At 41.7% G+C, this 27,415-nt stretch overlaps 1 protein-coding gene across 2 annotated transcripts; it reads left to right on the top strand.

The window, feature by feature from the left end:
* Positions 1 to 654: 654 nt before the first annotated feature.
* Positions 655 to 27,415, top strand: LOC144207831 (complexin-2-like). 2 transcript variants are annotated; one of them, XM_077733475.1, is made up of 4 exons: positions 655 to 804; positions 4,917 to 5,025; positions 24,673 to 24,848; positions 26,288 to 27,415. In XM_077733475.1, the coding sequence occupies exons 2-4, from the start codon at positions 4,995 to 4,997 to the stop codon at positions 26,480 to 26,482; spliced, it is 402 nt and encodes a 133-aa protein (XP_077589601.1). In that variant the 5' UTR covers positions 655 to 804; positions 4,917 to 4,994; the 3' UTR covers positions 26,483 to 27,415. The 2 variants fall into 2 exon arrangements, with proteins under 2 accessions (XP_077589601.1, XP_077589600.1); XM_077733474.1 differs by lacking the exon at positions 655 to 804 and adding an exon at positions 2,920 to 3,153.

Here is a 27,415-nt window from a genome sequence, read left to right as displayed (position 1 = left end):
CATGTGACAACAAAATTGCTAAAACCCAATACTATTAGTCCATTTTTCAAAAATCAAATTTGTAATCAGGAGGTGTTTCCCCGCCCCTGCTTGACAACAATAATGCTAATCATTTGAAACCCCTTGGCCTCCATCTAAAAGCCACACAGGCTGCATTCAAGCGCTCTATTAATACGAAATGAGGGCCCGCTCGTAGAATACTCGGCCGCCGTGTTCCAGATTGATCGTTTTAATTAAACTGGCTTGGGGACAAACGGCCTGCATGAATCACTCATGAGCCGACTTGTCGTTTCGCACCGTGGGGCGTGTTGACAAACTAAAATATATTTTTAAATAATTTAATAAGAGTTAAAGCATGTGCTGTACGTACGAGTGCGTTGAACAATTTTCCTCGAATAATCTCCACTTTTCTGTGGTTGTAAAACTTCCATTTTGGAAGAAAATACAGAAAAAAGATGTGTGTATTTCAATGGATTGATCTTTGACCTATATCCACTTATGGAAAAAAAAGGCCAGCTGATAGTGTAGTGATTCATTTGTTTGATTTTGGTGTTTGCACAGTGTCAAGAAGCTGTTGTTTTGGTATTCTGGTTTTTGCCTCAGGATGCCATCAGCGATTTGTTAACTGTTCTTGTCACTTCCTTGTGTCTGGCCAATCGGCTCTCCCTTGACCTTTTGTGCTCACCAGCTGTATCTCGTCTAGTTACTCCTCGTTTGTGTAGTTTGGCTTCTCGGCTCTGTTCGCTCGCCTTGCATCAACGTTTACGTCATTTTGATCCCTGCACTCCTTCCTACTTGCTTCTCGTAAGTTCACGCTTTGCAACCCATGTTTCATCAGCAATTTGACACCTTGTATCTGAGTCTTGTTTCCGTTTAAGACTTTGGCAAAATGAAATGTTTTTACTTTCCTACCTGCTTCCTTCTCTGCTCCCGGGACATGACGTTAATAGCCTGTTTTTGCTCCAGCAAACAAATCCTTTGTGTGTATGTGTGTTTTATGGCGGTGGGGCTGCCAGCTCGCCGACATGCGCCGGTGGTCTTCATGAGCCCCAAAGCGCCACTTTGAGACCTGACGACTGAATGCTCGTCAATTAAAAACCATGTCATTGGTCATTTTGCGCAGTGGGGCTTCTTTCTCTTTGCTGTTGTTGGTGATGTTTTCTTGGAAAAAAAGGTCTTCAGGATTATGATTGGATGCACTTTTTTTATTGGACACTGACACAATTAATATAGCATGCCCAGATGGCCAAATTGTAATAGAAGAAGCCTGTTGTTTGGGAATTTTGTTAACAGGTGTGTGATGGCAAAAGTGTTGGTAAATGTGTTTATTTGGTGTGAGGAGAACATCATTGTTATGGTGATCCTTTGTCTGCTTAGCCCTCAAATTTCCCTGAGGATGATTTGTTTAATCTGGAGCCCGGACAACCAACTGTGTCTGGTGAACCACGGCATGCTGATTTCATTTGGATTATTTTTATTAGAAGGCACACCTGACTTTAAATCGCACAGATCAAATTCGACAAGAAAGCAGTATTTACGTATAAGCTGTACTGGCACATAAGCGGCAAGGTAATTTAAGCCTTAAAGATGACTGTTGTTAAAAATGTTATTTATTTCTGAGCTTTCACTTCTGTAAACACTGATAATCTCTTAAAACTCACGTTTTAAAAGGGTTGTACATCCAATGAGTTCAAAAATGCTCTGAAAAAAACAACAATGGCGGCTTGTATCTTTGCCTTGCAACTAGGAGGAAATGTTCCAATTTCTTTTAAATACATACATTTTTTTTTTTTATAACTCTGGTAAAGTCTTAAACCCAAAAAGTCGTAGGGGGCCAAGTCGGTTGATTTTTTTTTGACCCTCCCACTGTGGAAAGCTGTTAATCGATACAATTGATTGTCAGACATGGCACATTGTGCTCGGAAGGTCTCTGAGAACACTTATTGTGAATGAGTATTGAGTACCGACCCTCAGAAATCAACGTCTGAAAAGGAGAAAAGCTAAATTTGATGTGCCGTCTGCTAGAACTAAAAAAAAAAAAAAACCCATAGCAGCATGATATGAGTTTTGTGACTTGCCGAACAATAGCGCGCTAACTGGTTCTTTGGCGTTACAAAAGCCACACGATTATTTTCTTCATGCCATATAATGAGGTAATTGCCGCTTCCTGTTCCCAGCAGCTGTACTGTTATTAGGGCAGCCAATGGGGGTGCCGTGGCCGCCTGAACTTGTGGCACACGTGTATCCGTGAACATTTTGGTATTGATACTTTTGAGAAACCTACTGAAGACATTGAGCTCACCGGCCTGTAAACATGCACATATAAACCGGACTAGACTATAAAATGCACGGTTCAAATTAGCGGATTATAGTCCGACTTGTACGATAAATAACAACCAAACATCTGACTGTCAAAAAACAAAAAAGTAACTGAATAAGTCACTCTGTAATCAACCAGTCAAACTGTTAAATAACAATTTCCCAAATTGCTTATTTTATAATTATAATTTGATGAACAAAACAATAATAATAACATACCTCTTTAAATAAGCATGCCATTCATATTTGTTCTGAAAATTATTTTTCCCGATTGTTTTGCATCCTCACAATAGCTTAACTATGGCACTCCTTTGACGGCAATAGACGTCCAATCCTTTGAATTTCAATTTCCAATGTAGATATTTTCTGATGCCTTATAGCACGGCACCCCTCGTTTATCCATGTTGTTTGCACGCTCCTGCGGCAACATTATAAGCCTATTCAAGAAACAAATGAACGTGAGATCAAACCCTTTTGATTGATAGCTCAGCCCGGCCATGTTGAGAATAGGGGGGATGGATAGAAGGGGAGGGTGGGGGGCTTGGAGGTGTCGTTAGTGGGACGTTTGCCCCCCTCTGCTTGACTCTCTCCATCCTGTCACGGCGTGAGCTTCATCTTCCACCACCTCCTCCTCATCCTCGCTCCCCGCTCGTGCAGGCGTTAGCAAGGACGTCCTCCTCTTCTTCCTCCTCCGCCTCCTCTCCCTCTTCCTCCTCCTCCTCATCATCTTCCTACTCTTCCTCTCCCTTCTTCTTTTTTTCCTGCTGCAGACGATGCGAGGGAGCAGCCGCTAGGACAACTTCTTCCTCTTTTTCCTCTGTGCGCGGATCGAAGGTAAATAATCGCCTTTCAATGCCGACGTCTCGCGGAGCTGTCCACCGGCGGTGGTGCTGAAAGCGCCTTCGAGACCGAGGACGTGCACGCTCGCGCCGGGGTTTTTTCCGCGTGCACGGGCACGCTCGGCTGCCGTGTGCCTTTCCCGAAAGGTGGAGAAGCCGACGCAGGGTGGGATGCAAAGTTTGACCTTCCCCTAACCTCTTGGCGTCCAGGTCCCCTGTGCACGCGCACGCAAGTGGAGTCGAACCATTTCAAGAGGAAAACATTGTTCATTCTTATTTGTCAGGAAGTGTAAAACGGCCAGGTGCAAGTAGTGTGCACGTTTTATAGTTATAATAGTGCTTTATTTGTTGCTATATCATATGATTGTCCAGTTATTCGTGTTACTTTTATCTTTTTTTTTAAGAGGGGTGATGATGCCGATTCGGACGCATGGATTTTAATGCTCAGTTACTGTATACTCACTTGGTTGTAAAGTAATTGCTGTGATGGCTTGGTCAGAGTCTGCTTTACTCATTGGATACCATTGACGTTGCAGGACGTCCAATAAATTTGAAGGCTGCTAACCTCCCACTTCAAATGTATTGCACTTCTACAAGTCATAAACTCATAGAAATTCACAGATGTATTGGATGTTTATTATTATTTTGGAATGCCGTAACTATAGAAATAAATGCGTAATTGGAAGCCATCTTGGGTAGGGCGACTACTTTGGGAAAAGTACATTTTGCGCAACGTCGTTATGCTATTTTTTAGTACTCCCCCAATACAGATGATGTCATTTTAGTGCCGTCTCAGTAGAACATTATTTATCTTTCAGTGATGTGTGCACATGGTGTGCAAATTGTGTACTCACACTGCAGTGCTGTGTGGAAAGGGTGCTGGTTGTGCACTGATTGCATGTGTTGCGGCTCAGTCTGGGTTTTCCTTTTTTTTAACTCCTTCACTGCAGACCTGGCTCTATGTATAATATTCGCACACAGTGTTGTGATAGTAAAAAAAAGGCCGTATTTCAAACAATGGGAACAATGCCAGTCAAAGAATGAATCCTTAATAGAGCAAGTTATTATTCATCATTCATTCAATGATTGTTTTTTTTCAATTATGAAATGATTACATTATAATAGATTTAAACTGGCTGCGATAGGCTCTAGCAACCCCTGTCACCCTTGTACAGAAAATGATTATTCATCATTATTTTCTTATTATTCCTTATAATTGTAAATAATTCCATTGTTTTTTCCTGTGGCCAAGGTTGGCAGCAAATGAGACAAAATAGATTGGACGCCTAACACCGACAATGGAAGCCAATGAGTTAAAAGAATTGTGGGTTTTATGAGTTTGGTTCAAACGTAGGGAAGGTTGTGCCTTTTTCTTTGTATAGTGTGTACAAATGAGTTGTTTGATTGTGCAGTATGCAAAATATTTACAGAATGATGTTGTTTAAAAGTCTCATTTTGTGTTAAACATGTCAAAGTTGTGTTTGGAATGCAAAACTCCCATTTTGGATAGGCCATGGTGGGCAGAATGTGTGATGCTGTACGCAGGCTGTGTCAGGAAGCGTACTGGTTTGTTCTGGTCGTGTGCACATGTTGAATACAGATTGTGCTCGGAACGCGTGTCGGTCGGTCGGTCGGTGTGTGTTCAAATGGTGCGTCATTGTCGCACGAACCGTTGACCTCAGTTTTCTTCAATTGTGTCGCAGCATTGTGATCGTCACAAAGCAATCTCACACATCTTTTTTTTTTCTTCTTCTCCAGATCTCGGGATTTCTACTCATCGGTCACTTTTTGAATGTGACATCGATTCTACCGGGCAGGGAATAACAAGCCATCAACATGAATTTTGTGATGAAACAAGCGTTGGGAGGTAGGACTCGGTTGTATTTTTTTCCCTTTTTAATGAAGCTTTTGGCCAACGCAATTCTGCAAATGTCAGTCTTTGCTATTTTCTGCGCTCTTGACAATCATGCATTTGAAATGACTTTATCCTTTTGAGGAGGGTTTAAGATCAAGACAAGTTGAGTTTAACTCCTCTCTGCCACTTGAAATGAATTGCCATAAGTGGCAGTGAATAAATGACTGTAATTCTGGCATTTGTTTTCTCCCGTTTAACCCCACAATTTAAATTTGGACTTTAACAGGCCACTCAGCTGTTTGAAATGTATCCATTTACGATATGGTATTACAAAATGTATCAATATTTTGTTTTTGCATGACCACAGCTCCCTAGAAATGTAGTTTTTCGGTAATGGAGGACATTTTTGCCTGGTAGCTCATTGGCTAATTTAAATCTCCTGCATTAGGGCACCTACATAAATGGCGTTTATCCCACAAAAATGGCAGTGTTTTATCAGGTAAGGATGTGTGAGAAATTTCCGTGGGTCTCCCCGGATGTAAGAGATGTGCCTGGTGGAATTTTCTGTTGCTAAATGTAACAGGCTTCAGGGCAGAAGTTTGACACGCACGGAATAAATGAGGATAGACGTGTTGACTTTGGAGAACGGAAACGCCACCAAAAAAAGGCAATTTATTTATCCTATGAATAATAACAAGCGGGGAAAGCAGACAATGTCAGGAAGGCTCTAATAAAGACGTCTCCTAATCAGCCATCTTCTTATTTTCCCACACGTGAGGCAATTGCTCCCCGGACGGCGTATTATCATACGGCAGACAAGTAGCAATCGTGTAGAAATATCACGTATGAATATGGATATGCCAAAGTGCCTTGGGTAGCAAGTGTTTGAGCGCCGAGTCTCCTCGGGGTTGACGGAAAGTCTTTTCTGTGGAAATGGGGCACCATTAAAGGTAAGCCTTTTGGCAAAAGATGAATAGGATTACTTTTAACACATTTTTGTGCTTGTGTTGTAGTTTCTTAACATTTTTTTTTCAAATATGCTCTAATGTTTAATAGCGGTGCTCGCATTCTGCTTTACAAAGCTCAATTATGTCACAATATAGAGATACAACTATTACCATTGCGTGGGTCAGGAAATCAATCAATGATATTCTACAATACAAGTAGTGGTCATGTGGTTGTAAATGGGGTTCCATTAAGTCAATGTTAAAAGTTTTTTGGCTTGTTGTATATTTTTCAGCCATGTATTGGAGTAGTAAGTTAACTTGAGTTGATTTGAAAAAGCGATGTATTTTATATATAACTTAAGTGAGAATTCCGTGGTCTGAAATGGTCGAAATGTGAGTCTACCTTATTAAGAAGCCTTTTGGCACCCTGTGAGTTTGTGTATCGAAAATTGAACGGTGACGCTGACATTTTTCCGAAAAGTTGACTCGTCTTTGCTCTAATGAACCACTTTGGAGCATGGGGCGCATAATTAATTATTTGCACGGTCACACTCCATCTGCTCACATTCGGGCACGACACTTCCATTCTGGCCAAGGTCGTCTCCGGCCCACCAGAGTCCCCGCAAGGGCGATGTGGAGGGGGGTTGTTGTATGTCGGCTTGAGCGTTGGGAGTCCGAACGTGCACCTGAAGGGACAGCAGGTTGTTGTTGTTGTTGTTGACAAATTCTGTGACGCCCCGTATATCTATATATATAATTTTTTAATTTTTTTATTCGCCTGTAGTGTTGATTTATGTAAAGATGTGTAGATCAAGGCTTGTAGTTTCTCAAGAATGCAACATACTCACTTGAATATAAAGTTATTGATCCTTGGTTCCCCCCTCATAGTAGAGCAGCCATGACTTTTGCAGTGTAGGCTATCATGATAACAAAGATGTTGATGAAGGAGGGTCCGGGAAAACACAATGTCTCCATAAAAGATGAGCGCGGATGGGAACAGTATTTGGCTTCCGCGGCAGACCCCCTCTTAGACTGGCACTTGTAGCGCCTGGGGCCCAAGCGCTAGCTGGTTGTGAGAAAAGCAGCCAAATGACAAATTGATTCAATCTGCAAGTCAGAAAGAGTGATGTGCGCATAGGCTGGAGTGCGCGTGTTAGTTTGCGCCCGTGAGAGGGCCTCACGGCTCCCGTGACGTCCGCGCCGGGTAGGATTTATCACCTGTGACATCAAAAGTGCTCGTAAAAAGCCGCCTGCATCTGTAAAGCCCGTAACCCCGCCTCTCCCTCCCTCAGTCGCCGTCCTCTGACCAGTAGGAAGATGAAACGGGACAAATTGGTCCTTTTAGAAGCTCTTAATGCAGGATGTTTTGTCTCTTCTGACTTCCTTTTCCATTCGCCTTTTGAAAATCACATGCTCCATCGTCCATCCATCCATTTCACCCAATTTTGCCCCCCCCCCCCCCCCTGCATCTCTCAAGGCCTGCAGCCTCCAACGGCCGCCATTACTGTACAAATGTGAAGGGCGAGGCGAGGAAACTTCAATCAGGCAGGCACTCGGGAAAATGATGTGTATGTGTGTCCGAGCATGTAAAGAAAAGGGAGAGTGCATCAAAACAGACAGTTGCAGAGTTGCCAAATACTACGACTATTCCCTTTTTTAGTACGCCAGTCTTTACAAAACTATGATAAAATCAAGCAATGTTTTTTTTTCCAGCAATTTACATGAAAAAAATGAAACTATGACAAGTGCTAAAAATTCTCTTTACCCACGACAAAATATGATTGACAGCACACACGGTGAACGCCAGCTGTTTCGGAGTCTCATTAAAGTCGCCGTATGGTTTTTCATGCCATTAAATATAGTAATTATATGACGGTGTATAGAAGCTAAAAAAAAAACACCAAGTAGTAATCCAGCAGTTTGGTTGTTTGGTCCCAAAACACTATTATTTACATTTCTGCTTCTTTTCCCCTTTATTATGAATGGTTGGAATTGCTATATAGCATTTCCACTTGTTGTTTTTAATAGTATTGCTGCACAATGGATCCGAAATGAGGTTTAAGACGCTCACTGGGCTGCACTCTGGTAATTTGCCAGTCTTGAAAACTTTGTTTCCTAGAACTTTGGCGGCCATCGGTTTCCCCAAAAAAAGCACACAAACGCACTCGCGGCTCGGTCATCAACAGCAGTGGCGTGCTGTGAGATGCGGGCGGACCTCGGCGGCAACAGCCTGCTCAAACAAGTAAACATTGACTCACAGATTTTCTTGGAGTTTTCCCGCATGTCTTTTGTTGTGCAGTCAGCCGCTGTTTGCTATCAAACCGCCATTTGGTCATTTCATGTACATTGTCGTTTGTCAAAGACAATTAAATTGGGGTTTTAATTAGAAGATGCAATTTCTGGGGAAATTCTCCCTATTAAACTTGGGGCATTTTCAGTCAATTTCTTGTTGCCATTGACAACGCTTAATGTTCAATCTATTCAAACACATCGGACTTCTGGCGGCATATATATATACTTTTTTTTCAGTATTCTTTTAGCGATGTTTGTATTTTGTAGGTTTGTGTAGTTTTAGCTGGATGTACTTTTTGTGGCTCTTGTAGCTTTTTCAATTTTACACAGTTGGAGAATTTGTGAAGCAGTTTTTCATTCAGGCAAAGAGGATCAGATTTTTAGCACAGTTGGATTGAATAAAATTTGTTTTAAAAGAAAAAACCTGAATCCACACAAGCAAAAAGTGGCATCAGTCAAATACTACGACATTCACCCGAGCATAGTCAGTTGAGTCAACAAGAATACTTTCTTCTTGTGTTCATCACAACGTGGGATTTGCGTGCAGGGTGGCGAGCCAAGAAGCCCCGAGTCTTATTTATCCCCTTTGGCACGTGCTCTCACGCTCCCAAACAATTTTCCGCCGTCTCGCTCGAGCGGCGCCCGGGAAGGCGCCCGTACCTTCGGCGTGGAGATAACATGACACGGGCTTCAAATAACACACGCTTTCTGCCGCCTTTCATGGAGCCAGACTTTGGCCGACAAATTCAAATGAGATTTTTCACACTTTGCCAGCTCGTGAGAATCACGTTTGCGCCCGCCAGCACGAGGGGGGCTCCCCCTTTTAATCCACTTCAGAGGAAAGGAGGCCATCTAATCCTGCCCTATTGATACATTCTAATGATATCGGACGCCCACCGCGCCACCTGACGCCAAAAACCAAAGCGCAAAGCGCTATCCTTTTCGCGTTTGGCCGCTGAGGTGGAAATATGAACTCTGGGGGAGGAATTAGGAGCCTGCCAATAGATTAATTGCAATTTAATTAAGGTTACATCGTCACTTAGTCGCTTTGGAACTTGTCCCCGGTTCCAGCTTGTCTCCTCTCGCGCATCCAACATTTCCTGGACTTTTCTGGGACTGGTTGGATGGTGTCAAATTGTGATAAATTGGGTTTTAAACAAAAATGACCATGTATAGTAAGGCTTTTTTTCCTAAATGACCATGTATACTAAGTGGGGTGAACTTTGATTTGACTTTTAAACTTTATTCCATAAATTGATATGGCATTATTGCATGTTGCTGCTATTTAATGGAGACTTTCTAATCCCATTATGCATCATGTCATGTTAGATGGTGCAAATCCATTGGGTTTCACTCACTGTGATTGGAGTCAGGCAGTTGGCTGGTTATCACGAAAAAACATGGTGCCGAATAGAAACATAAAAGAATCCGCCTTCACAATGTCCTTAGCGCGTGTATTCTTTCAATTCCTCATGAGATCATTTGCTGTGCTGACAATCTCTGAGTAAAAGCACTCTGCTTGAGTTTTAGTTTTTTTTTTTTTTAAATCTCCCCTCCAGCATAAAGTTAAAGAAATATGACTTCCCTTTACACATATACAAGCACAAGACGGATTCGATTTTTGCACAACAACAGCCGGCATCCTTCCGAGTGTCTTCACACGCCCACCTTATCACATCAATGAGCAGGACTGTTGCGGGGGTGCTAGAGCCTGTCTCAGCCAACTTTGGGCAGAAAACGGGACATTCTAATTTGTTTGCCAACCAATCGTAGGATGTAACAAAAATAACCATTCCCACTCGTACCTAGGGACAATTTAGCATACAATTAGCATAGCTTGCATGTTTTGGGAATGTGGGAGGAAAGTGGAGTACCCAGAGAAAACCCAATGACAAGATCCATTTAATGATGATTTTGTCATTGAATTTATTTTTGATTCAACCACAGATGTTAAAATCCAATTTGTAACAGTGAGACCTTGTCAAATGACATGAACTATTTGGGAAAATGTACGGGTAGAAAAATAGAAATCTCATTTGTAGGGAGCTTTCCTTTTCAAGAAAAAAAGCCTCCACAATAAATGCAACCACTGTTGGAGGTCATGGTTTCATTTCCTTGAAAATAAGGGAGCTCAATACCTGAACGTCAATCAAAGGAGTATTTGGGCGAGAGACGAACACACCGGTGACAAATAAAGCGCGGCGGTGGCGGCGGTGGTGGCGACGACGGCTGCACAGATTGACAGACGCTCATCGGTCTCGGCACAGACGGAGCTCCCCGCCACCTCTGCGGCGGGCGGCTCTGCCGAGATGAGTCATTGTGTTTGCGCCGAATATTTGCACCTGCATTATCTGCCCGCGTCAAGATATTTAGTGGGGATCATTTAAAAAAATAAATAAAAAGAACCCGCGGCCAAGAGAACTCAACATATTCCCCCTCCACTTTGGTTTTGACTATGAAAAGAATCTTTGCAATCATTCATTCAGATTTAAAGGCAAGAATGGACTGTAAAATCCTCCTTGGTTAGATTTTGTTGTTCAGTTGATGGCAGTTTCTGTATTTTTTGTATTGCAAATGTGTAATGAAGAGGAAAACGAATCTCATTGGCGACCCTAAGCTTAAACCACTTTTTGAGGGGAATTTTAGTCTATCGGAGACCAAGAACAAACATTGTTAATAATAACTAGAAGAAGCAATTGCATGATGATGCTTTGCTTTCTCGTGTGTTGCTTCCTCATAATTTGGAGGCATTTTTTTCGAGATGGAAGCACTGTTCCCCAAAATAACCGGCGATGACGTGGCCAGCGTCCCTCGGCTTGGCAACGCGTCCAGAACCGGATGTCTTTTCCCTGGCGAGGGCTCAAAGCCGGCAGCCGAGCACGACCGCGTCTTCCGGAGCTCCAGCCAAAATGCGTTCCCGACCATTGCTCGTGTCTCCCTATCCGCCGCGAGGTGAAACAAACCATCCCGACCGTCTCCTCCCTTGCCCGCGGGTTCTTGTTTGTGGCTCTTAAGAGGGTTTATGGCCCCCGGCGCTTTCATCTGGGCCATCGCTCAAGCCGAAGCCGAGCCGTCGTGATCCTGGTTTTATCAGCGGCCGGCCCAAAGTCGTTCTTCCAAAGGGATGCTCCCTGGACTGTGACTGATAACGTAAACATTTACCACGCCGCTGACGTGGAGCCTCCACCAAGATATTCATCACTTGCATATGGAGAGATATTCATCTCACATGGAGCGGCGTGCAACCGCACTGCGTCATTCTCGGAGCTGTAGTGGCGATACCCCAGTCAAAGACATTTCAAACTGATGCCATGCCTTAGATCACAGTTGTCCCAAGTGCGGCCCTCTGCAAATATCATGGAATATGGCAACTTGCAAGAAGCTTTCACGTAGGCAAAACTCTAGCTTAACACTAAAAAAAGTGTCTTTCTCAAAACAATGGTCCGGATCTGACATCAGATTGAAATCAATGTATTTTGTTTTGCTAAAAAGAAATCGTCCAAGAGAGGTTGACTGCAATAATAATAAAACATGGCTTATTTTACAGTTTAGAAATAGCTCGTTTTTCATCGTCGATTTTTAATTTCTTTTATTTTCTGACCTATGTATTGCCATACGTTGAATCATTTGCTATCGTGAGCCTTGGATCGTAAATCATATCACTCGGTTTCTATCCCTAATACGCACATTGATTATAGTGTTTTACTATCCATTTTCCTTCCTTACCTTGTGAAGTTCTCTCTATTGACCGTCTTAGTTATAGATTGGGCCTGGCAAAGTCATTTCAATGTTTTTAATTTGAATCTTTATTTCCTTCCTGATGAAGCGGGTGGTGGTTCCCCGGTGGTCGGCAGTAATCTAGCAATTCACTTTTGCAATTACAACTTGATCAAACAGAATGTTGGATACCAAATGAAGCTTGGGATTCGTCACCTGTGAAGCCAAACTTTCTTCCTTCCTCTTTCTCGCTTGACTTTAATGCGCTCGGCCTCATTGCAAATTCCCTCTGATGTGCTGATGAGATGTTGCCGCCATTGTTGAGGTGTTTGCATAAGTGAGAAGGATGCTTTATTTTTAATCCTCTCGCTAGCGCGTGGCGAATTTGCCACAGACGCATTTAGCCGTGCCACCCGCGCAAAATCCAGGCCTTTGCCATTGGCTTCACTCAACTCATTAGAGCACCATTGTGTCGACTGGCAACCTTTTATCCTGCGTCGGAGTCGCTCAGCCTGGCACCTAGCGAAGGACGCCGCGTCCTCTGAGCCGGACCTTGGCAGTTGAGCTTCTGCTTAGCATTGTCGCTCTTTGTTCTGCTGTGCGATTACGGTAAGCGCAAAGTGTCCGTTATATGATATGGACTAGAAAGCCAACATTCGCTCTCCTGCAAAGCCCTTTGTTTGCCTACTTGGAAGCCAGATTGAAAAGATTGTCTTCAACCCATACAGATCAATAAAAACCAAGCCACGTTACAATTTTTTTTTGTTTTTTTTACAATTGTGTGTATATTAGATAAGCAGACATCGTATGTTGGATTTGTTTTTAGTGAGGGTTGGGCGCCAAGGTTACCCTTTGTCACCGATTCTGTCCCTAATTTTTATGGACTGAATATCTTGGTCCAGTTTGGTGGTCTCTGTATTTGCATCTTTGGATTTTGTAGATGACATTTTATTGTTTTTATCTAGCCGTGTACTTCATCTCTCGGGTCTGGGTCACCCCGTTCAAGCTCAGATCAGTTGAAAAAATGAATGGATTTGATTCATTCTGGTCCAGGAATGATAAATGGCCACATTTAAGTTGCTTAGCAGGAATAGCTGTTTGAAAATGTAGCTGTCGTGGAGATTGCATGCTGCTTTTTGCCCTTTAATCAGACTTGTTTTGTTTCTCGGCACTACCATTGTGCCTGATTGCATTGCACACATTGAAGCGGAGCTTGGGAATAAGGAGCTACGAAGAGGGAAAAACAAATAACATTTTATATTTATTTATTTGGCCTTTCTACTGATGTTTTGGTCACTCGTCTTTACAAATACAACTCTTAGAAAGCACAACACAAGCGAGGAAAAAAAGCTTTGGCTGGAGCCGGGAACGGACAGGACATTGAGCCTTTGAACGTTTGGAATTGGCCTCGGGACTGAGTGACTCCTTTCCCCGGAGCCGTCACCTGAAATCGGACGCTTGCCGGCGGGGGAGACAGACGGGCTAACTCAGACCCAGAATAATAAATGCCCTGCTAAAATGGATATGAGAAGCGCTCAGCGGGTAAAACAAGCCTGTGTTTCCTCCCGAGAGCCAAACAGAACTTTGATTAGCGGCAGAAGCCAGCTTCAAGGGAGTGACTACCATGGCAACCAAGATTTAGGCCGCGGAAACTATCAAACTGTGTCACACTACCCAGTGAACATCTGTTGAAACCGGCCATGTGTTGACAGAAATGTCGCTTGGCTTTGAAATGAATTTTCTTCCTTAACAAAAACTTCAAATATATGGAGATATTTATCACCAATGACTGCAGTTGGATTTTTAAGTAACCAAAGCATCATCACAGGGGTGTCATTTTTCACAAGACAGATGGTCTCCCATAGCCTCATTGGTCCCCGGACCCTCCCGCTTTGACCACCTCCCTCTGACACATGGCTCAGCCGTGCGCGGCCTCCAAAATAAAACAGATCGGTTCGACGGCGAGTATGGCGCCAGGGCCGTTTCGCCATGATTTGGCGTAAAGCCGTACTCTATGGCGCCTTCGGGACACTCAACAGATGACGAGCAGTGGGACGTGTAGAGGATTTAGAAACGGGGAGAATAGCTGGATCAGGCCTTGTTGACGTCTTAGCCTCGGACCACAACACGGTTAGAATGACTGACCTGGGACCTTGATGTACAGGGTCCCACCACCAGGCTTAAATTGGGCCAATGGGAAGCCATTATGTGCCCCCAAATAGTTTGCCCACATTGGTCATAGCATAAAAACTGCCCCGATTTCATAGTGCTTTTTACCACTAAGCCACGTAAGCGATTGCGTATCCACAAAATCGGAACATTAATTAAATATGTAGGGAGAATATTAATAATAATGCACTCTATTTAGACCGCTATCGGCAACTCGTCAAAAGCAGCCAATGCGGTAACAGAGTAGACGCTATTCTTGGTCGGCGTTGAACCGACAAGACGTGTGCTTTCTAACACTGTGCATTCTCGCCTACCTCCGGCTGCTCGCTCACGTTGCCCACGACGGCGTTCAGGGGCCCGCCGATGCGTTCACGCCGACGCAGCTCAACCCGCGTGCGAGATACCCTGACGTAACGCTCGTGACGGGTCGGAAAATGAGGCGTTGCGACGGGCTTGGGCAGGTCATCCTTTTCGCAGGTGTTACTTAAATGATTAGCTGGAACAAGTCCAAACAAAGAAAAAACTGCTCAAAAGCTGGCGTTCTTGTTCGCTTCTTTTTTTTGGGCGCCCCTATTGACTCTTGTGAGAAAATGACTAATCAACACTTCAACAGCAGAACTATTACCATGACATTGTCGCTGAATTTTAATGAGTTTCGTCAGCTCCGTCACACTTTTTGACAAAGTGGCAATTCCAAATTGTGCCAAGATGGTTCTATGCTTATTCTCTGTATTATTATTATTATTATTAGTTAAGAGGGTGTCTCACATTTTTCAGGCATATAGTACATATATTCTGTGTTTACCTTGAGTTTATTTGTGGAAGAATACACACAATATACAATTTACCTCTGGGAGTTCTTTGCAAAGCTCTAAACTTTAATCACTCCTTTCAGGTGAAACATAGACATTGGCACAGGTACACCCTTGAGGTCGTGAAAATACAATATTTACGCTATATATACAAATACATACACACCTATATATGTGTATGTATCTATGTATATGTATCTATGTATATATATATTTATACATATATATATATATATATATATATATATATATATATATATATATATATATATATATATATATATATATATATATATATATATATATATATATATATATATATATATATATATATATATATATATATATATATATATATATATATATATATATATACATGCACATATACACATACATATGCATATATACATACACATGCACATACACATTTATACCTATACACATGCATATATACATATACATACACATACACACATACATATACACATATATACATATACATACACATACACACATACATATACACATATATTCATATACACATATATACATATATTCATATACACATATATTCATATACACATATATACATGAATATATACACATACACATACATATATATATATATATACGTGGATATATACACACACATATATATAATTTATTTTCGTGTATACACAGCTGCCAGTCATCCATATTTTTGTGACCCTTTTCCCTAGATCATTACCAGAGACATGTACGAATGTTTTTTTCCTTGTAATTTCCTGAATTTAAAATATTGCTTGTTTTTGACAATATATCACAGAAGATCCGTAGAATTTGTCAGCTCTATGTATATCTTATCATTTCTAACCCGGAAGTGACCCTCCGGAGAGAGCATGAATAAATAGCTTTTTCTCCCAGTTTGAATGGCGCCTGATAACATGAATCCAATGCAACGGAGCCAGCTATTTACGGTTCTTCTGGATTTAAGAGCGCTGTCTCGCGACTTGACATCCATTTAAGTCAGCTGTGTTAAACGGCCGTCTTTTCAGCTCCTTCGCCGCCTTTGTGTTGAGATAAGACGCCTCTCCTCGTTTTGTTTGTCTGGACCACAAAAAAGTGCCACCCATGTCGGTGGTGGACGTGATAACCCGAGCGGGCCTCCCTCGTTGCGGATAACAATATGCTCCTTTGTCACTGTTACTCTACCTAAGTGTTGAAAATGGAAATTCTTTCCACTCATAGTCTATCCGTATTGTGTAATCCACAATTGTAGTCCATAAATGACAGATGAGGGATCGTATTTGATGGGACGATAGGAGTGCCACACGGTTATTCGAGATCAGGATGATCCAGTTATTCGCGCAATGGGACTATTGCTACAAAAAAAATCTGTTTGAAAGATTTCAGGAATGCTTTGCGCTTACTTCTTTTAGATTTGTGTACCTTTGTCATTCATTTAGGGGAATTTTTGAGTGCAATCTTACTTGAATGGGAAAGGCAAATTCATGTGATTTAACTTTTCATAGAACAAGTGACTTTTTCTTTGTTTAATCAGGAATTGCCCTTTAAAACCTGTAACCTTTTATAAGGAAAAACTTTTTTTTGGTTTTTAAAAAGGATTTGTCTGTCGCAATGATAGTGTTTCTGTAATTATTTGGTCTATTTGGCCAAAGTGCAAAAAAACAAATGCTTAGTATTCCATTTATCTTCTTTTTCTTTTAAATGCTAGTTGCATCATGCATTGATTTCCTGACTCGTGTAATTATTATTGCCATACGGTGAGATAATCGTTATCGAGGCATGTCTTAAATCTCAAATTGGATTACATGGGGGGAGTCAACTGGAAATTCCCCAGCACTGATAGTTACTCTCAAAGCCTTTCCTTCTCGGAACGTCGTCCTCGCTAATAACAAACGTTAGTTTTCGCCGGAGTAATTCCTCCCTTTAATGTGCTTGTACATGGAGGCTAATGTTTTATGTACATTTCCATTAACATGGCTCCTGCGAGGACCTGGATTGCCATCATTAAAGAGTTAGCGCGGGCAGCAGAGTCTAATAATACCTGGCGGCATTCTGGCTGACCTCGCCTTGACAGCCTTCCTTAATAGTCGCCCGGCGTCTCCTTGGATGTGCGCGCTCACCAGGTTGGCTGGATTGAAAAGCGCCGGTCTAATAACACGGCCGAGGTCGCGTCGGGACAAACTTTGCCCGTCCGTCCGTGTAAAGAAAGAAACACTTTGATTTTCAGCAGAATCACAGTTTTCTAGATTGCATATTTATAAGTCATTAGTAGCTATGTTTGCATGAGTCATAATGATCAAATTATTCAAAAGGAGCTGCAGTTTTTAGCCGAGGTTAGGCTGTCAAAAAAAGTGTGTTCAAGTGGAGAACATTTCAGGTCAGAAGGTCCTCTGGATAATCTTTGTACCCGGGGCCCGATCACATTTGTTCCGCCATGTTTATGCTATCTGGTCTTGACATCAAATACGAAAAACACGAGTCAAGAATCAAAAGTGATGTGCCGTTGCATTTTATTTTATTATTTTTATAATGCGAAAGAAAGCGGTCGATGTTGGCGATTTTATTACGTGCTGTTACATCATTCTAATGGAGGCCGGAGAAAAGAGTTATTCTTCCTAATAACTGTCACGCCGCTTGCAAGTTGAAATAAATCAGGGCTGAGCGTGCAGAAGCGACACGGTGACGCTCTCGGGCTTCTTTCATGGCCGTTTTTTATTACAAGGACGCCAGCGTGTAAATATTTGCCTCCCTTCTACGCCGTCGTTCACATCGCTTTCATAATTCACAACATTAGGTACGCCCACAAACGGGGAGACATTTGGTGGTTACCGTAGCAACGTGAGAGGGTCAAATGATTAAAAAGCACTACTCGGTATTGTACACTTCACTTGTACTCTGTTAAAAACTAGTATCGTGAAGTAAGCAGTATTAGAACACTTCCTCGGTAAATCGGATGACTTTATTTTTCTGAAGCTGGCGAATTAACTCACATAAACAGATAATAATTGAAATTTTTCACTGTGACTCAATGTACGTTGATTTATATTTTTTCCATATGACGACATTTAAAATATGTGCGCTGATTACTACTTTTCCGATTAGCTATCATATGGAAGGCAATTAATTTCATAGTTTGGTATAATAACTGGACATGAACTCATTTTGAAGGGAATAGAAACAAAATTAGAATTAAGTTTAGTGTAAGGTTACATTTTTTTGTGTGTCTGCATCGTAATCCAATTAAATTTTTTTATGTTATGTTACGAGCGCGTTGCCTTAAATTTTACTGCAGTATTAATACCGATGCAACGCTTGTGAGTACCCAGACAGAAAACTCCCAAATGTCATCATGGCGTCTTTTTCAGACTCAAGTGGATTCTTTTGTGCTATCGTGGCGTCGTTACTTGTGGAACAAAAACTTTCTTCAACTATTGGGAGAAAAATAATATTCATATCCCCTTCGTCAGGAAATCAAAGTCTGTGAAGATAGCATCAATACATTTTTGTTATTTCGGGGTGGTTCTATTTTGGCACCTTCCGCTCTTAAAATGGAAATAAAAGCAGCCGTGCACAGTCGTCGGTACTCGTAGCAGTCCATTAAGATCGGGTGGCAGCTGGCGTGTTAACGGCGTGCTCCTTCAGCCGTTCCACTTTCTTCCCCTTCCTCTTTAGGTAATTGCTCGTCCGCCGTGGCGCCAGTTTTGCCGCGGCCCGATGAGCCGTGATCGGGGGAGAGGGCAAACGACGGGCCGTTTGAGTTCCGATCGGCATCGGCTAGTTGCTTGTTCCAACTCTTACTTTGACAATTCCCATTTGCCTACTATTTGCGCAAGTGAATCTGAAAAAGCAGGCAGGGAAACCCCCGCCCGGGCTGGCAGCTACCGTGTACTTTTTGACGGAGTAGTTTGAATAGATGAAAAATAAAATAGCTGGAGGGATGTTCAGAGCACGCTCTAGCATGCCTTGTCACGCTTAACGCTGTACAATATTGGCCAATGTAATGAGGTCAAATGTAAGAGCAATACATTTCCAGACTTTTTTTTTATTGGTTGTCCAGCCTTTTTAGGGATTATTACATTTTTACCCAAATTAAAAGGTTGCCACCTACAAAAAATTCAAAAAATTAAACATCCAAAGAGCAAATCTATAAAATATATTGAAGTAGTACAACATTGAGTATTTTTCTTTTCTTGGCTCTCCCAAATCATGGTTGAGGAATTCCTTACTAGCTCATTTTTCCACGTGAAATACTTTTAATCTGACAGGTTTTGGGTGATTGACTCTGGAAGGCATTTTTTCTTTCTAGTTGGCATGAAATTCTTCCGTGGGTTGGCATGGCGTGTTTGTGTGTGGTCAGCCTTGTCCTTGACGCGCCCTCCGTGGTGATAAATGCAGCCTGTCCACTCTGTGGGTGTGGTGCAGTACCCCGGAGATTGTTTTCAGGTCAGCTTCATGCCTTGTTTATCTTTCCCAATTGCTATTTGATAACGCTGCTTCCTCGGGATGTGACCATAAATCTATACGGTGAGAGTATATATCGCAATACTTTCATTCTAGGTAGCCATCAATATACTTGCTCCAAAAAAATCCATACTGCATTCTTTTAAAATAAAAGCGACTCACTGTTTAATAACATTTGTTCATTGGTTACCACCCCGACCCATTTAAATCAAGTGGACATCTGGTAATCTCAATGGCAGACAATTAATTGAAAATGTACCCTGTTAAACCAAATAAAAATGAAAAAAAAGACAAAAAAATAGGAGAATGACAATTCCGATGCAAAGTGTGCCAACGTCCTTAGAAGGACTTTGGCAGATGTCAATTTAAAAAGAAAAAATCAACTACAAAGACGAAACGTGCTCATTAGCCCAGCAAACTTTGGTCTATTTGACTTGAAGACTTGCAAGCGATTAGCTGACTGTGAGGAAGATTCAATTTCCGAAAAGCCTCCGTGCACAGAGAGCTCAGCATGGAAAAAGTCCTTCATTTCCCGTGATCTTTTTTTCATTTTTTTTCCTTCTGCCTATCTTTTATGGTCTGACATTCACCAAAAGCCAGCGTGGGCGATTCATGGCACCCGCGCAAGTCTTTGAACAGCACTAAAAAAAAACCCACATGCGGGCCCCTGTTGGACTTTATCGCTTTCAGGGACAGTAACGACCACACTGGATATCTCATTCAAACTAATTATTAACTTAACTCATTCCCTGCCAAGCCCCGGGTCAAAATAGGTGTTGTGGTAGTTAGTAAAAGAGAGTAAACATTGCATATAAACTCAAAATCCAGAAAAGAATTCCCACTAAAAGACAAAAACCTAAGACAAAATTGCAAGATATTATGGGAAATCTGAACAACACACAATAGCATTTTTTTTTTTTTTTTTTACATTCAAGTTATTATGCAGTCATCTTTTATTTATTTAAATGAATTGGACAGCTATTGTTGTCGATGCCAGACAATGGTTTAAGGAAAGAAGTGCCCAAAATGTAATTTTCTTTTCTGATATTAACGCCAATAAACAACAATTTATGAAACCACCTTAGTATGATAAAGTTCCCATGATTGCACCTTTTAACTGCATTAATGTACATGTTCTGATAAATTCTGGTACTTAAAAATCCTCTTTTATCGTCCCGCACCCGAGAATTTCCCACCCATCATCGAGAATGTCTGCCAGCAGAGCATCTTCCTTTTATTTTTCCTTTTGTCGTACTAATTGAAGCCCACAAAGACCCCTCCCCGTCGCTTTCCTCCTTTCATTTTTCACCATCCAAGGCCCTTCTTTACTTCGTCCTCCGGGGAGACGTCCTCACGTGCTCGCTCACCCGGGAAACCGCCACGCGGGCCATCGTCCCGATAAAAACACGTACAGTTTGTTCTTATTTGGCCACGTCGCCATACCTACGCTACATTCTCGGCGCCCGTCTCTGGGGTAGCGACTAATGGGATATAGCTGGGCGAGCGTTGGTGACCATTGGCGCTGGTTTGTGGGCGCTCGAGCCATCCCGGATGCTCTTCCCACTGAGAAAGCAATGGGCCGCTTCAGGGTCAAACGAGTCCCCAGTTGGGCGGCAAAGCTGGGCTCCAAGCTGTTTGGGCCCACGCTCATTTGGCGGCAGCCTTACTGGCAGAGCCGAGGACCCGGGGAATTTAATTGTCCGTCTTATTAGGAGACTTTCCAGACAGACTCTTTTCGTCTTTCAGCTCGGGAGAAACGGGGAAAGTTCTGCAACTGTTCCCAGTGCAACAAAGCAAACTGTCATAAAAGGAAGGGGAAAAAAAGTCAGGAACTAGAAAAGAGAATGCCAAAATACAACTACAGCAGTGGAAATCAAATATTGCCATTTTTGGGACTGCACTTGACTATATAGCGCACCTATTAAATTTACACCTAAAGATGGTTCAAATTTATATATTGAAACTGGAAAAAATATGTATGATACGTAAATGACCATATTTTGTCTACTGTAACTCATGCTTTTATGTTTTTGGTAGGCCTTTAGTTTGTCTGTTTTCACTCTAACAGTCGTGAGATTATTTCAATTTTTTTAGGATGGAATTGTACAAAAATATTTGACTGTGATGTTAATAGATGGACCCTCATTAGATTAGATTAGCATTAGATTAGATTAGATTTTATTATATTATTTTATTAGATTTATTTTAGATTCGATGTATTTTAGATTAGATTTGTTTTAGATTAGGTTAGATTTATTTTAGATTAGATTAGATTTATATTAGATTAGATTCATTTTAGATTAGATTTATTTTAGATTAGATTTGTTTTAAATTAGATTTATTTTAGATTAGATTTGGATTAGATTTGATTAGATTAGTAATAATCATTTTTTTAAAAGCTTTATCTAAGTTTTGACAGACAAACTTTGCCTTCCCATTTCAGCACCCTGCTTCAATCCCGTCGTGGTGACATTTTCTCATCAACTAATTAGCGCCGCCAATCACTGTAAGATGCCATTTAACGCCGGTGTGACAGCAAAAACGCCATTTTCCGAATAATGAAGGGGCATTTCTGGGCATATGCTAATGGAGGGAGAAGAAATCAGAACGCTTTGCCGCCCCAATTAGTCTTTTGAGTGCATGACTTTTTTTTTTTTCAATATCACTTTGTATGCTCTCATTCATTCCAGCGTTAATGCACTTTAACCCTATAATATCCAAATTATTTTTTTTTCAAAAGGGAACTGAAATATTGCGGCACTGGCTTTAAATGCGCCGAATAATATAATATCATATAAAGGTTACGGTGCTCAATGCTTAGGTCGGGTGTATAAAAGGGACAGGCTTCTGCCCCATCATGAGGGGATTTCACGGCGTCTCTGTGTGAAATAGGATCAGGCTGAAGGTCTTCTTTAGGTCTTTTTAGGTCTGCAGGGACCAGATCTTGCTGGTGGGGCTCATGGAATGATAAGTAGGGTTAAGGATAATTCTCCAAGGATTCTGGAATTGTTTGATGTCGTTTCCTTCATGTGGCACAGATCAAGGTTATTAGGACCCTGCATATGTGATGTGCAGGTTACCATGACAACTACAGGAGTTACCATTGGAATTGCCTATAGGGCCAGTTTGTGAACAACCATCATAAAACGTGTCAAGATGGGGGGGAGGGCATTAACTGTAGTTTTAAAGGTAGTTTGTTGTGACGATATGTCCCAAAATTTAGCATTTTTTTACACCAATGAGCTGTATGCCTTTAGTAAGGTTAGCTAAAGTATGCATATGGAAATGTTGTAACCTGATACAATATTGGATTACAAAACTATCGATTTTGTTGATAGTCATGAAATATATTTTCCCTCAAATTTCTCTTTTTAACTTCTAAATTCATTGACTGGATGTCCACTCTCACATTGGATATCTACCATCAAAAATCGAACCAAAAAATAATTTATAAACTGTTTAGTGAGAGTGTGCATCTTTGTAAGAGGAAGAGCTTTTTCTTGTTTTTTTTTCTTTTATAACTCTGCACAGCCTAATGGCTTCTTCAGGTCTAATTGTTATAATCTGAGTTTTTTTATGTGTCCCCAGGGGGTGGTCCACAACAGGTTGTTGTTGTTGTTGTTGTGGTGGTAGTGGTTAATGAAACGCATACCAAATCAGCCGCCCTGCAGCAAAACATCTTGTTAGAAGCACTCTTCCATAGGGTGAGACAATCTTTGCAGAGGAGGGATGTCGGGGAATTGCTTTAAGCATAATAATAGTGTTTGGAAAAGTTTTTCTTTCTTTTTACAAAGAATACAGGCAAAAGGACAAAATCCAACCCGATTTCTGATCAAATGGAGGACATCCCTGTTTCTGCTCTGTGTTGCTTCCGGCATTTCATTGATAAACTTCCCATCTATGTATATCATACCCCCCCCCCCCCCCCCCCCTCCTCTCCCCAGTTGACACTACGTATCTTGGAGTTCATTAATTAGCTGTCGCCCTGCCTGTATTAAAACAGACGGGCGCATGTCTTGGCCTGTCAACACCGCACCTTCCAAAGCTTCGGGTCACCACTGTCTCATCAATTTTCCTGCCTCGAGTCGACGGCGACGTCGGCAACTATGAGGACTTTCCCGTTTTAATTTGTTTATTTTGGGGGGAATTGGTGGGTGGGGTTCTCCTTTGAGATGAGATGCAATGTTATCAAAATTTCCTTTGGAAGGGGTGATCGAAGTAGACGTCCAATGGTATTGATGGCAATTTATGAGTTAACAAAAACACTATTCCAGTCGCAATTTTTGGTCCAGTGGAAAATTTCTGTTGGATTCCCTTAATAAATAGTCTGTCTTTTAGAAATGAGATAACAATTGTTGGTGGGAGTTTATGGAGAAGCTTTTGTGGGATAGCAAGTCATGCAATAAGTCATTTTTCATTTATTGTCACAAAGTGAAAAGCCAAGACTGAAGATGAGAGTATAAAAGGAGCATCTGATGGTCCCTAATTATCAGAGTCCCTTTTAGCCTCTTTGTCCCGGGGTTCTAACCTGAGTGGACATTGTGCACGAGGACATGCTAATCCCCCGCTGGGAGACACAAAGACCATCAAGAGAATGAGTAATAATTTAGCGCCGTGGCTTTCATCTCAAGCACTCACCTCTCATGTCGGGCGGCCACTTTGCTTTGGTTTCAAGTGACGACTTTTAATGTGTGACTTTAAGGGACCATTTGCCATCTGGAATCAATTTGCCTTCACCTTGCTTGGCTTTTCACAAACTGGGAATCTAATGAAACTTCCCCAGGCTCAGAGCACTTTAAATATCAAAAATCAATTGACTTTTAAATCATTTTTTGCTTGCTCATGACTATGTTGGGTGTTTTGAATGTCTGCGTCCATGTTGGTCAAATTAACATGTTCAATTGTGGATAGTACAATCTTTCCTCTGCTGTCAATTGTAATATATTAGTATTTCTCTTGTAGTTGTTGTTTCATTCGCTGCCACACACAAATTTCATTAATTTTAAAGAAATAAGATAATTCTGTCTCAATTTTAATGCAATTTTATCATAATTTGGTATAAAATGAAAACTTATTATTATTTTTTTTTTAAATTGCAAAAACATGGCTTAAGTACTGCATCGCTATTGGCCGATACCACAAGCGTTTCAGAAGAGATCTTGGGGAAAATGGTGCCTCACTAGTAAAATAACGCTAAGCCTGAGGGGTAAGATAAGTTTAATGAGTTGAAATGAACCCACGTTGTCTCTCTTCAGGGGCCACCAAAGACATGGGCAAGATGCTCGGTGGCGAGGAGGAAAAAGACCCCGACGCTCAGAAGAAGGAGGAGGAGAGGCAAGAAGCGCTGAGGCAACAAGAAGAGGAGAGGAAGGCCAAGTATGCCAAAATGGAGTCCGAGAGGGAAAACCTACGACAGGGCATCAGGGATAAGGTACCCAATTACACCCTTCCACAAAAAAAAAAAAAAATGTCCAGCACTGTCACGGGCGACCAATAATAACACAGTTAAATGAATGAATACATAAGTTTAAAAAAAATGAATTGTGGTCTTCCTCTGGCCAAGATGCACCCTCCCGCCAATTGGCTTTTGAATAGCTGTTCACTTTGGTCATCACGGAGAAAATATAATAATAGTTATTATAATATTCATTTAACCGAATGCTCATTTTGTCTTCAATAATTCTCCATGTTATGATTGCTTTTCCTTCTTTCACGTGGCATTTTTGTTTGGGTGTTTTTTCCCAATTTTGGCACATGAATAATAAACGCAGCAGGCCATGGTGGAACACGTTACAGAGGGTCAACGGGCGGCACGGCGCTTGATCTCCAGGCAGAGATGCGGAAAATGAGATGTACTCCCCCGTGACCTGGTTTCCGCTTTTCCCGTAATGGGATTCCTGGGCCAGTAAATATCCTGGAAGCAGCCCGCCGCCGGTGCGGCGTTCTACCACCAGCGAGACGCGTTTCGTATCTGTTTTTACAAACGGGCCGAGGGGTCGTCCGGGGATCGCTTAGGCTACTATCTCACCCATAGAAAAGGGCTGGTCAGCTTTTCTTGCGATTCATTACAACCCCCCCGAAGGAAGCCAAAGCGATCTCACCGCAACACGGTGTAAGAAAATGCTTTTTTAACTCCCTTTTTTTTTGTAGAAGGAGGTTGAATAACAACACTAACAGGTGAAGAAACAAGCTCCCTCATCGCTGTGTTTGTGTTTGATGATATGACCTCCCTCCCTGGTTATTTTATTTTATGACACATCAAAACCTTCTGGACCTTGTTAGGTTTTTGCAAGTGCTCTTTTATGACCGTTTTTGCTATTTAAAGCTCATTGTAACAAATGTTACTTTCCTGGTCAAAATGGAGATGACGTCAATAGCAATGCAATTGAGCATTTTAAAGCAGTGGCGGAACAAATGGGAATGCTGTTTGGGGGCAGCAAGTATTACCGGGCCCCTCCAGAGGACCGTCCAACGGGGGTAGGGAGCACTTTTTTAGATGGAGGTTGAAAAACAACACACTTTTATGGGCCCCTGAAGACAATCATGTAATAGTAGGGAAGAAAATTTGGTTAAAAAAAAGCATTTGTTTATTTTTCCATTGAGAAATAGCTTTTTTTATTAGTTACTACTCCAATACCATTTTTTTTGGATCCTAATACCGATTATAACACGTTTTACTCTTTTTTTTCCATACTAAATTACTGTGTGGTTGCATGACTGGGGAGTAAATGCTGATTGGCTGGGTCAGAAAGTAGCTATCAGACAGATGGGCAAGCTAAATTACTACTTTTTTGTAAAGGATCTCTGCCAGTATTAAAGTGGAATGATTTTGTGGAGATCAACTTGACGCGTCATTGTGTTCCCGCGCAGTACGGCATCAAAAAGAAGGAGGAAAAGGAGGCAGAGGCGGCGGCCGCCATGGAGCAGGCTTCGGAGGGCAGCCTGACACGCCCCAAAAAGGCGGTGCCCACCGGCTGTGGCGACGAGGAAGAGGAGGAGAGCATCGTGGACACGGTGATGAAGTTCATCCCGGCGCCGCTCATGGATATGTTCAACAAGAAGTAACCACACCTCCGTCCTTCCTCCCTTCTTCTCCTCCTCCTCTTCTTCAAACTCTGCTCTTCTTCTTCTTCTTCTTCCTCTTCGACGGCCGCGACGTGACATTACGTTGGTCGGTCGCAAAATGGCAAAATTTTATGTCCTGTCCACCGCTTATTCGTGAGAAATGATCATATTTATCTTCCCCCATCGTGCCCACTTTGGTTTGTAAATAGCTCGGCGTCACATGACCAACAAATCTATATATAGATGAATAATATATACCGTATTTTACTGACTATAAGTCGCAGCTTTTTTTTCATCGCCACGGTTGCGATTTATGCTTCTATATAGTGACTTATAAAATGATTAGAGGGGACGTCTCAACTAAATTGACATCTCAGTCCAATATTGCGCCACTGGTGAGACATTGAGGGACAATTTGCACTTTATTATTGTAAGCGGACGAAGAGGCTTAGATTCACATGAAAAAACAAACATGGCAGCTCATTAACTCAAATGTCATGAACAGTCTTTGTGTCATAACAAAAGTGAAAAGATCACATAACAACAAATGAAATCATATAACTAGCAAGAAATGAAACTACAGCATAGACCAGAACAGTCTTGTGTTCTTATTGGATCCCTTCTGCCCACAAATGTTGATTTTTGTCATTTGTTAAGGCACCGTTACTGCCAGTGGTATTATTCAGCGATGACCTGCCAGTATCGCCATAACTTTAACCTGAACCCCACCCCAACCCGGCCCTCCATGTCACTTTGCATTAAGCTGCCTCAAAATAGGATATTTGTTCTTTTGGGTTTGATTTTATGAAGTAGGTTTTACCATAGAAATGTGATTTATATTCCGGTGTGACATGTGTTCTTCCTGTTATGCAGTTTTAGACTTGTGCGATTTATAGTCTGAAAAATACAGTCATTCTATATACATAAATAATA

This window comes from Stigmatopora nigra, chromosome 14 (assembly GCF_051989575.1).
Source record: "Stigmatopora nigra isolate UIUO_SnigA chromosome 14, RoL_Snig_1.1, whole genome shotgun sequence".
Lineage (NCBI taxonomy): Eukaryota > Metazoa > Chordata > Actinopteri > Syngnathiformes > Syngnathidae > Stigmatopora > Stigmatopora nigra.
Note: the sequence above shows the minus strand (reverse complement) of the source record. Positions and strands in the feature narration are given on the sequence as shown.